Raw genomic sequence first — 11061 nt, forward strand, 5'->3', positions numbered from 1 at the left:
CCCCGCTGGGCACGCTGCCGGGCCGCCAGGAGCAGCGCCATTGGGGACCCCCGCTCCACACGCTCGCCCGTCACGGGGTGGATCAGCACCTCCTCTTGCCCTGCTCCCGAGGCGCCCGGCGGGCTCCTGGCCAAGCTTGTGGGGCAGGGTGGTTCGGCCGAGCTCGAGGTGCAGGGTGGTTTGGCTGAACTGGCCCCAGCTCGGTGCACTTTGTACTGGAAGATGGCTGCATTGGGCTCCGGTGCTGGGCTCTGTGCAGGAGAAATGGGGGGCAAGGGGGAGGTGGGAGCAGGGGGCTCCTCCACTGGTCCCTGAGGTGGGTCTGGGGGGCTCACACTGCTGTTGAGGGACCTGGGAGCAGGGGTCAAGTTCTCTGTGGCCTTGCTAGCAGCAGGAGTGGGATGGTCCTCGTGCCCCGTCTCATCTTTCTCCACTGCAGCCACTGGTGCTGGGAGTGAGCTTGGGGCCAGTTTCAGCAGCACCGAGTCACCTGGGTCAGGAGGGCTCTTCCTCGGGTCAGGGGGACTCTTCCTCATACATGGGGTGCTGCTGCCATCCTCGGTGCCCTGCTTCTGGCTGCTGAGCCCCAGAGCAGGTTTCCCTTCTTTCTTCAGGGAAAGCACAGCCTCCAGCTCGTTCCTGATTTTCATCACGCTGTGGGTCTGCGTGGCAGGGTTGCTCTCCGGAGCGGGGAGCACCATGCTGGGAGAGCCCCCTTTGGCACTGGGGGGGCTGCTGGGCACCTCTTTCTTCTCGGTCTCTCCTCCTGTGGGTAACCATGCATCCTTCCCAGCAGGTCCAGCAAGTTGGGGCCCATTGAGACTGGGCCTATGGCTGCCGGCATGGTCAGTACCACCATCCGTGGGCTGGGGAGCAGCCGGCTTCTCCGGCAGCCTCTCCTCCCTCCGTGGGGAGCGCAGGAGGGCCGAGAGCTCATGCCGCAGCCTGTTCAGATTGCTGGCGTCCCTCCAGTCGTCCTCGCAGGTCGGGTAGTCTGGAGGGGGAAGGTCCAGGTCGTTCGCAGAGAGAGATTCGGATTTTGGAGGAGAGTCTCTCTCGGCTGTTTTCAGCTGGGGAACCTTCTCCATCTCGGAGCCTGGCAGCGGGGACCGGCGACCATCAGGATTCGTCCCTTGGCCGAACCCTGGACCCGGCTTGGGGCTCAGCGGCAGGGGGCTCGGCACAGCCGGCTTCGCAACAGCCTGTCTCAGTGGGGAATTTCTTTGCTTGGCTTCTCCTCCCATGTGAGCCTTGGCTGCGGGTCTTATGGTGAAGCAGGGCGGGAGGGGAGGCCGGGCGTGAGGCTGCCTGGGGAAGGGCTCCTGTCGGACAGGCTGACTGTCCTGCACGGGGATGGAGGAGGATCGGGCTGGGGCCGGTGGGGGCACCTTGAAGGACCTGGGGAAGGTCAGGTGGGGCTCAGGGCAGTGCTTGGGTTGCAGGCTCTCCTTTGGGCCGGGGGCAGCCGGCACCCCATCCTCGGCAGGGTGGAGCGGCCCCTCAGCGTCTGCCTGCCTAGTGTTCAGCACCGTTTCAGATTTCCACTTGGAGATGCCAGTGGTGAAGGGCACCGAGGCCTGGCTGAGCGGCGAGGCACCCAGCGGGGCTGGTGGGATGAAGTCTGGAGGAGCTGGTGTGCTGGGGGAGGACAGGGCAGAGGCTGGAGGTGGTGGAGGTGCCATGGCAGGAGGTGGTGGTACCATCTCAGGTGGTGGTGGAGGCAGCATTTCAGGTGGTGGAGGGACCGGCGAGTCTGGAGGTGGTGGCACAGGTGCCAGTGCCGTTGGAGGGGGTGGCGGGGGTACCGATGGCGGTGGAGGGATGTCTTCATCTAGGTCGTCCCCCTTGAGAGCCTGTGGGCGCAGGTCCCCCACCGAGCTGTACATTCGGTAGTTCCCATTGATCTGGGAGCCAGAGCCTGCAAGGAAGAGTGAGAGCATGGTGGTGTGAGCACCTTCTCAGTCAGCACCGTGGTGGCCAGCATCGCCCCTGGCCAGCTGTCCTCCTGGGAAGCCAGTTTATTTTCCTCAGCAGCTGTCTAAAGCTTGCTGAACTGTAACAGCCACTGTGCCTCACCCCTTAGAAATTCATTCATTTTCAATTACTTCAAAAAATAATAGTAGACTCTATTTTAGCGTGAAAAATCTCATGATCAGACTGTCTGCTCCAGAGCTTGATACACACATGCTTCCTTCCCAGAGGGCACGGTACTGCTGAGTGCTTAGCAGCAGTCAAGGACTCAGCAGAGAAGATCCCTTACCAAGAGCTGCTTTTTCCTCGAAGTCTTCTGGCACCGACGGTGTTGGCACAGCCACCCCATGAGATTCTTGGGCATTCTGCAACAGTTGAGAAAACAGAGCCGTTAGTTTTACGCCCAGGGTATCAGAGCAAAGCGCTGACAAGCAGGCCCTAGCCTGTATAGCTGGTAATTTGTCTACACAACCAGGGGCCTGATGGGATCCAGGGCGTTTCTGAGACATGGAGGTCCCTGCGGTAGCTGCTGTTGACAGGGTTTAAGGGGACGAGTGAAGTGATCAAGGTTGCACAAGCCACGGACACAATTCCCCTGTGCTAGTCAGGTGCAGAGGGGCTGGAGAGGATCACAGCTATTTCACATCCAAGCTGAGGGCCCCCCAGCCCAAGATCAGCAGCACTAGTTTCTCACCATTCATGTACCAAGCAAATTCAATAGCTCCCGCTGGTTTTGTGGGTATTGCTCTCCAGCAAGCGCTGCCAGCCCATGCTGCAGTCACGTACACATCCCACTGAAGTCACAGACAGACTTCCAGCTTTTTGGGAAACTGGCACCAGCATATCTGAACAGTCTGGGGAAAACTGCTACTTGTGTGGCTTGTGTTTCACCCTCAATTACTCCCTTTGCATTCATGCTGAAAACTCAGCAGTGCATTTAGCTGGTACAGGACCATGCAATTTAGCAGCCTACACATTTGCGAGGATGCTTACAGCTAGGACACTTTGGATAATTACAGCCACCCACTGTGAGATATTCATGGCACGTTGACTCACCTGGAGTGCTGACCAGGGCTCCTGCCTCCTACACCTGCCAGAAGCAGAAAGCCTCTCCTTTTCTCCACTGACTCACTGCTAAGATCGCTCTGCAGAGGGACTGGAGTTGCTCAGGAAACGTACACTAACGCACCCATGTCCAAAACACAAACTGATGCTGAGTCAGCCTGTCAGCACAGACGTAAGTGGCTGAAGCAGCAGATTGGGCTTTCACATACCAGCCTTGGGAGAGACCCATAGCAAGGAAATAACACGTGAGCAGCAGGAGCTCACAGACCCATGGGCAGCAGTCAGGGACATACCGCCCCATTCCCAGGCTGCAGGGTCCACCCTGTTGCACTCCTACTCACCCCAGGCAGCTGTTTGCATTAGCTGTTAACAGCCCCTTGTGCAAAGGAAACGTTATCCTACCATCAGTCTGCACCGCTCAGTGCAGTAGTTTTCTGCATACAAAAGCCTAGATAATGATTGAGCCCGGTGCCCTTTGCCTTTCACTGGCATTATCACTATTTTTACAAGAGATTGCTATAGGATTCCAAAGTCTCCTTGACCAAAGGTCAAGCTGGGTTTATACAGCCAGCCCCATCCAGGGCTCAGACAACACATTAACACTACACACCGCCCTGGGTGTAGGGAGTTCAGGAACACAGGAGCTGCTGGGGCAGAGCTGACTTCAACACCAGCAGCCTAGGCTCCTTCAGAAGAGCCCTGGAATCCCCCAGCTTTTGACAAAGTAATAAGAAAATACACGCTTCGCTTGCAAGCCCATCACCCTGCAGATGACCAAAGATCCTCTATAACCACAAGGGAATGAGCCAGCTATTGGTGAGCCAGGAGAGAGTGAGTGGGAATTCACAGTCCTGGGATTGCACAACTGATCAGACAACTTGGTGCTGATGGAGAAGCCAAGGTCTGCTAAGGCATTAGGACAGATTTGTTAGTGGCAAAACATCAGACCAGGTTAGCCTTATAGCCTCATCTAAGACCTCTTTATTGGTCCCAAAGATACAGTACAATGCAGAGGAAAGATCCTTAACTTCATCTGAAAGCCAGAGAGAAGACAAAGGTTAACAGAGGCACTTCAAGAACCGATAATGAAATTGTCCAGAGCAATGAGATACAAAAAACCACACAGAAAAAAACCCCAGCAGTTCTCATTTGCTATGGAATTCATTGCTGCCAGGCTCCAGAGCACAGCGAGGATACCTGCTCATTTACAGGGAAACAAAGATGTCTGGGCACTGAATTAAAAGCAACATATGCATCACATGTTTGGATAAGATTAGAAAGGGAATGGCAGTCAGAAGAGATCTATGCAAAGCTGGAGGAAACAGAGTCCACATTTCATAAATGAGTAGTAATTTTGGACATGTCATTTCAGTAGGTCCTAAAAACTGGGCAAGCCTGTTTCACACCAAAAATTTCTGTTGCAGTTGCTAATGCTCAGCATCTCTCTCAAAAAACCACCCATCCTCACGTCATGAGCTGGCTTCTAAAATGGAAAGCATCTCCAGTACGCTGCCAGTCTCCAGAGATGACTAGAAAGGTTGTTTCCCTCTCCTGTGTTTGCTAGGGGTGTGACCAGCCCAGCAGACCTCCACCTGATTCAGAGCAGGCTGCTGCGCTCGGGGTGGTGTGCCAGGAACCTGCATTTCCAGTCTGTGGTACCTGAATCAGATTTATGTGTGCCGAGGATCCCGTTGAGGGGAGCTTTCACTGTAACCACGAGGAATTGCTTTTCAGTGCTGGAACAGAGTTAGATATCCCCTGTCCCCAGTGAAGGGGAGCCTGCCTGTCCGCACGTTCCCCAGCTCCCCTGGTCTCTCAGGAGCCCATGCTTCCCACCCATTAAATGAACTGGGTGCGAGGCTGCCTGTTATAAAAAAACCACACCAAAATACAACTGCTTAGCATCCTGGGGTCTCAGAGAGGCCAAGGATTTCTCCAAATATGAAGAGCTACTCCCAAACTCCTTGTTTTGAAGCAGAGCTAGGGAAGTTTGGTGGTTAACTGAAGGAATTTATTCCCCCAGGATGCCAAAGCTCTGCCTGCAGTTGCGGTGCCTGGGAAGCCGGGTGGGCAGGGGGACGTGGTGGTACGCAAGAGGCAGGCAGTGAAGCCCCCTCTCCTGTAATCCCTGCTGCAACTCATCTCACTGCGCAGCACGGCACGGCCAAGGGCCAGGCAGTTCAGGGGGGAAGGAAGCTGCTCCGTGCAGGGAGAGCTGCCAGGTGCACAAGCACACGAAGCCCGGCGGGCCCGGCTGCCAGGCAGGGTGTGTGTGCATCCTCCTGACTCACAGCGACGCAGGCGGCTGCTTCTCAGCCTCCCCCTGCGCAGGAGAACGGGTGGGTGGAAAGAAAGGGTTAAGGCGGGAGCTGCAGAACAGCCCAGTGCAAGTATGTACGTGGCAGCAGAAGTGTCTGTGCCAAATCAAATCATAATCAAACCTAATCAAAATAATGCAAATATCCAACACAGACTGGTCCTTAAAAAGCATTGCTTATTCCTACTAATCTCTTTAGTTAAACCTGTTACTCTTGGAAGAGAAGTACAGTGAGAGGGACCCTCACAAAGGCAATCGAGGGGGAAAAAAAACCCCGGGGCCAGCTGTGCCTCTGCAGGCAGCTGGAAAGCACCATGGCTAGGGTGACAGCCCTTAGTATTTATCCCAGGCACATTTGTGCTGTTTATTCCTCTACTACATACACTTCCACTAGTAAAGCATTTGAAAGCTCTAGAAAGATGCAAAAGGCCAGTTGCACTCTAAAAACCTGGTGATACGGGGTGCCAGCTCCAGTCGCACACCCAAGCCTGTGCTACTGGACAGGAGTTTCTCAGGCACCAGTCGTACAGTTACTCGACTTGGAGCCCAGGTGAGATTTTTCACCTCTTGTGATCTTTTGGAAGGGATCACAGAGGGCACAACCCCTTTGTAGAACCTGTGTAACTCCATACCTTCCTAATTATGTTCTCAAATAGATATACAAACTCCCCCTCTTGTCCTCCAAATGACACCAGCACAACCCCATTAATTCCTAATTGCACCCAGGCGACAGCAGACCAGCCCATTTTCTGCTGAAGGTGATGGCTGCTCTAAAGGATGAAGATGTACGAGGAAAAACATCCCTTGCTCTCAGAAACGATTTCCTTGTCAAGACCAAGGGCTTTTAACTGTTTCACTGTCTTAAGTGACCTTCAGTGACCTGTGTGTATCACTTCAGATTTAGCTATTGCCATCTCCAAAATACCTCTGAGCAATCACACGCTTCGCTGTACTCTTTAAGGGATAAGACCTTTGGGAAGGTGCATTACATGGGGGAGGAAAGCTTGCTCAGCGCACACAGCGTCGGAGCATCGAGGCCAGCAACGACCGTGTGTGGCTTCTGGAGGCAGCGGGGGGGTCCCAGCTGGGTTAAAGCCACCTCTGGGTCCAGCTGTGTTGGGACTTGCTGCTTCGGTCCCTGCAGTGGTAGCTCTGCAGGGAAAGGTTTCCCTCATACAGAGATTGGAAAATCAGCCTCTGCACAGACACCTGCTGCATCACCTCCTCGTTCCTCTGCTGAAAACAGGACACAGTTTCACTATTGCTCTCTCCAGCAACATGCCTGATCCAGAGAGAGATACTGCCAGTAGCGGTTAGATAAAATGCAGTGCAAGCCAGATCTATCATCTACATGCTCAGCAATTTTTTTTTAAATTGAAAATACAAGTCTGATAATGCTTACGTCTCTCACCTGAGTATCTTGCCTATGCCCAACACAAGCCTTGAACTCAGATCACCTCCTAACCCCTTGTATCCAGCATTATTATAGAGTGGTTTTGCATTTCATTTATTTTTTCCCCTCAGGTAGAGGATGAGAGCAGCAGCCAACCCAGCTGGTTCTGGGCACCACTTACACACACCGCCGTAACGAATCCCAGCAGCGAGCCGGATACTCACAAGGGGTAAGAAAGTCAGCAGCGGCCGGACTCTCGGACGAGGTTTAAGTGTTGCTGTGCCAGAGTCGGTCATTGTCCCAAAGCGATTGTCACCATAGTACACTTCAATCACATCACCTGAGGGGAAGAGAAGACTGTTAGCAGCAGCACTGTGTTCGAGGCAACAGGAAAAACAACATTGGACACCACCTAATTTTAAAAAGCGCTGTGAAGAATTCGCTGTATCAGCTCCCAGGAATGGGCAAAACCCATCAGATTCTGATGAGTATCTGGGTGTTTTGGAGCTGAGTTGAAGATGGGAGGAGAAAGGTCCCAGGTGAGCAGGACCCCCAAGCAGGCACTGGCAGCCCTGGCGCACACCGGCAAGGTGCAGAGACCCCTCCCACAACTCCAGATGCTGGAGTTTAAAGAGCACAGATGTCAAGTCTATTCTGAAAGTCTTATTTTTAATAGTAGCTAACTGAAATGTACCTCAGGAGGGTCAAAAGTTAGCACAAGCACTCAATTCCCTCCCCACCCAGATTATGTTTAGGGAAGGAAAATGCTTCAGGAGGAACTGGGCAGCTCTTTATAGTGCTGCGAGGCTCCGACCCCCAGGAGAGCAGGAGGTGGGTCCAGGGCCCGCAGAGGTGACACAAACCAGCTCGTAAGCACAGGCAGGATCTGATCTTGGCCGATCCGTCAGCGGCTGGAATTGAGGGGGGAGGCAGCAGCAGAGTCTAACCACCAACCACACCAACTGGAGAGAGAGAGCTCCTGCCCTTCCTCACCTGCCGACCGCTCTGTGGGCAGAGCGGTTGCATCAAAGCACTGAGTTAATTACAGGTTCTTCACTCAGCCCTATCACAACAACAGGTCCCTGTCACTTATGCAGCGGAGAGGGACAGCGGAGGTGTCCTTGACCTCTGGCTGCCTGCTGGCAGTGGCACCATCCCTCGGGACTCCCTCTGGCTTGTGCCAAGCAGGACCAGTGCAAGCGGAGGGGAACGCTGCGCTCCACCACTCGGACACAGCGATGGAAATGGGGCACGCAGGGGCTTCCCAAGGAGGTTTTTTCCCCCCCCTCCGTGTTTCGCTGCCAGCGGCTGAGGGCAGTGGGAGGGAGGCAGCACAGCTGCTCTCCCTGCTGGGGGCGGACGCCACCAGTGCCCGCAGCATTCTTCTGCATGCTGCTGGAGCAATTTGTTTCTGACCCCTGATGCAACTGGCACTGGAGGACAAATGGTGCTTGCCACAACACTTTCACACTTCAGCCTGCCTTACAGAGAAATGCTCTGAACGTCTTCCCACAAAATACCACTCTGAATGGAGACGCTATGGCAGAAAGGCACAGTCCTGGTGTTACAAGCAGGAGAAGCCATCAGCTACTCCTGGTTCCCAGCCCTGTGCTTTTACCTTGAACCACACCTTTTGGGCTGGTTTATTTCTGACAGTGAATAAAGCTCATAAAATTAGTTTCATTATGTTCTTTGCGTCTGATTAACAGCATGAATTAACAAGCAGGAGCACTGAAGCATGTAAACCCCACCTTAGCTGGAAGGGGATACACAAATAATTCGTAGCCAAGGAGACCAACATTAAAGAAAATATGAGGGTTGGAGGAAGGAGGGGGAAAGTGAGCAAAATGGCTGTGATCAGAGAGAAAACGCTGCAGGAGTGTTCCCATCTAACAGATTTCGATAGTGGTTTCAGTGAGAAGGAAGAAGCAAACAGCCTCCCCCTCTGCACCAAAACACAAACACCAAGAAGTAAATAGCTTTTTTCCCCCCCCAAAAAAAAAAGTTTGGAAGCAGTCCTCACATCTGACCCCATGCTAAAGTGTGAAGCACAGAAACAGTTTCTGTCAAGTATCCTACAGCAATTAAAGGCCAAGGAGCAGAAAGGTGAAGGTTGTGTAAGCCCTGCACACAGGCAAAGGGGCTGGGCTGCATTTCTAAGCCTCCAAAACGTGAGTGCAGCGCACGCTGAAGCAGGACTGCCTGCCTGAGGAGCCCACTGCACCCCAGAGTCCCTGAGACTGTGCAAGCAACCGGCCTCTGCCACGGCCCCAGCCAGTGTCCCCGCTCCCTCTTGTGTCTCTGCTCCCGCACGGCCCCTCGCTGGCCCGAGGCAGAGCCTGTGCCCTCCATACGCTGCTGGACCCGGCTCGTGCAGGTGGAACCAATGCCCAGGGTCCCCAGCCCATCATAGACTGCCATGGCATGTAGTTGTGGTTGTCACTAAGTCTCCGCCCTCCTTGGACACGCAGATATCAGGCAAGACGCTCCCAAGGAAACAGCTTTACGCTGAGTTTAGTGGGGGAAAAAAAAAAAAAAAAAAAAGAGGCTGGCAAATGCTTGTGTGTGCATTCCCACAGAAGAAAAGCACTTGCATGAACACCTGGAATGAAGAACCTGACCATGCCAGGGGCCAGGCATGAGCTACCACAGCCTCTGCCTAAGTTATGGGTTTGGAGGCAGATGAATTCCGCATAACCTTGAGACATGCCACCGAGACCAGCAAGCCTGTAAGCTTTTCCTTTCTCCCACCCGCTACACCACAAGTTACCCTGGGATACACCCAGGAGTATCCATCATCCTATCACTGTCCTTACGGTCAGTCATGACTTCCTTTCCCTTATCCCAAACTTCTGCCACTACAAGGGATTCTTTACTAAAACAACATTTTCTTCAGCTTTCAAAATACTAATCAGCCTGCACTTCAGTTAGTGTGGCCTTACCAACAGTTTAACACTTCCCTGCCTGTGAGGGGCCCAAGCACAAAGGAGGAGCTGCTGGAGTCCCAAGGACAGCAGATGCCAGCAAATTATTATTATTTTTGCATAACACCTTGGGTGACCCCACACTCAGCGAGTAAGCAGCAAGAATTAAGGCCAGTGCAACAGGAGAGTTTGGATTCAGACAGCTTTGTGGAACAGCGATAGAGTAGTTCAGAGACTTGAAATGACAACAGTTTTACATTAAACAAGACACTAGGTAAACTCAGTGAGAAACTGGTTTAAAGATCACAAGGTCTTTGATCCTAGATTACTAAGCATCGCTAACCTGCATGCATTTAATTAAAGTAAAATGAAGTGCTTGTAGTTGTGTTTTCTTTGCTCGATAAACAGGACTTGCCTGCTAAGAGCCTGTCACCAGTAAGACCTGTGCTCCGCCAGCTTCGTTTCCTGGAAGGAGGGATCAGGAAACATGCCTTCAGAAGCGGCTGGCCCCGACTACGCTTTGGCCACTTTTTGGCATTCAACCTCTTCTGGAGACGTTTATGTCCTCTCAGTCATGGGAAATAAAATAAGCAATCTGCAACACAGGTAATGGAACTTCTTCCTACTTCGGGGTTGCGTCACCTGGAGTAGGTGTAGCAGGTTTGACACTGGGGTACCCACAGCTCACAGCGAGGAGGTGGCATCAGTCACTGTATTCAGGAATCTCTGAGTCAGTGACATGCAAACCTACACCCATTCCGCATTGCTTAACTTGTGTTTACTTTTATGAAAAACTAAGGTGGGGATTAGCAGAAGCCGTGGACTCCTTTTGGCAGCAGCGATGGCATGAAGCTACGCAGCAAATAATCAAGAGACGGGCCAGGGATGGGGCTTCATTGGGTAAGACCGTGGCACTGTGGAAGTCAGGATACGATAAAGTCTGTCCCTTGGACTGCTTAGCTGTAAGCATGCCGTTCCTCATCACGAGCCCACACCTCAGCACACGTTACTCCAAACATGGTCACTCAGCTTCTGTGTGTCACGCTACCCCACACAAATTAAATTAATGATATAAATGCCAAGAGGATGCTAAGGAGTAATTCAACAGCCTTTATTTATGCTCAGATTTCAAGGACTCCTGGCTTTTACTTTGCAAGCTGATCCAGGCAGCAGCTCCCCACACCTGAAAGGAATGCCTTTGTACTGCAATTGCAGCCACGGAAATCAGGCTTGTAATAAGCAGAGACAGCGACTTTTTTTGTTTTTTTGAATCCAAACCACATCAGACGGAGGCTTGAATCCTCCCCAGATTTATGACAGTTAGAAATCAGCAATTCTCCTTTTGTGTTTAAGAGTTGCATGAAACTCTCCGTCACATTTTCATTTTATCT

General features: G+C 52.7%; 1 protein-coding gene across 1 annotated transcript in view; it reads right to left on the reverse strand.

The window, feature by feature from the left end:
• LOC103923599 (chromosome unknown open reading frame, human C6orf132) overlaps window positions 1-9167 on the reverse strand; it is a 10674-nt gene extending 1507 nt beyond the window's left edge. The window contains exons 1-4 of the mRNA XM_009331982.1: window positions 9101-9167; window positions 6971-7086; window positions 2261-2336; window positions 6-1918 (exon numbers count right to left, since the gene is read on the reverse strand). Coding sequence (XP_009330257.1) covers window positions 6-1918; window positions 2261-2336; window positions 6971-7086; window positions 9101-9167 — 2172 coding nt within the window. The remainder of the gene's footprint in view (window positions 1-5; window positions 1919-2260; window positions 2337-6970; window positions 7087-9100) is intronic.
• Window positions 9168-11061: the final 1894 nt, after the last annotated feature.

This window comes from Pygoscelis adeliae, unplaced genomic scaffold (genome assembly GCF_000699105.1).
Source record: "Pygoscelis adeliae isolate BGI_AS28 unplaced genomic scaffold, ASM69910v1 Scaffold189, whole genome shotgun sequence".
NCBI lineage: Eukaryota > Metazoa > Chordata > Aves > Sphenisciformes > Spheniscidae > Pygoscelis > Pygoscelis adeliae.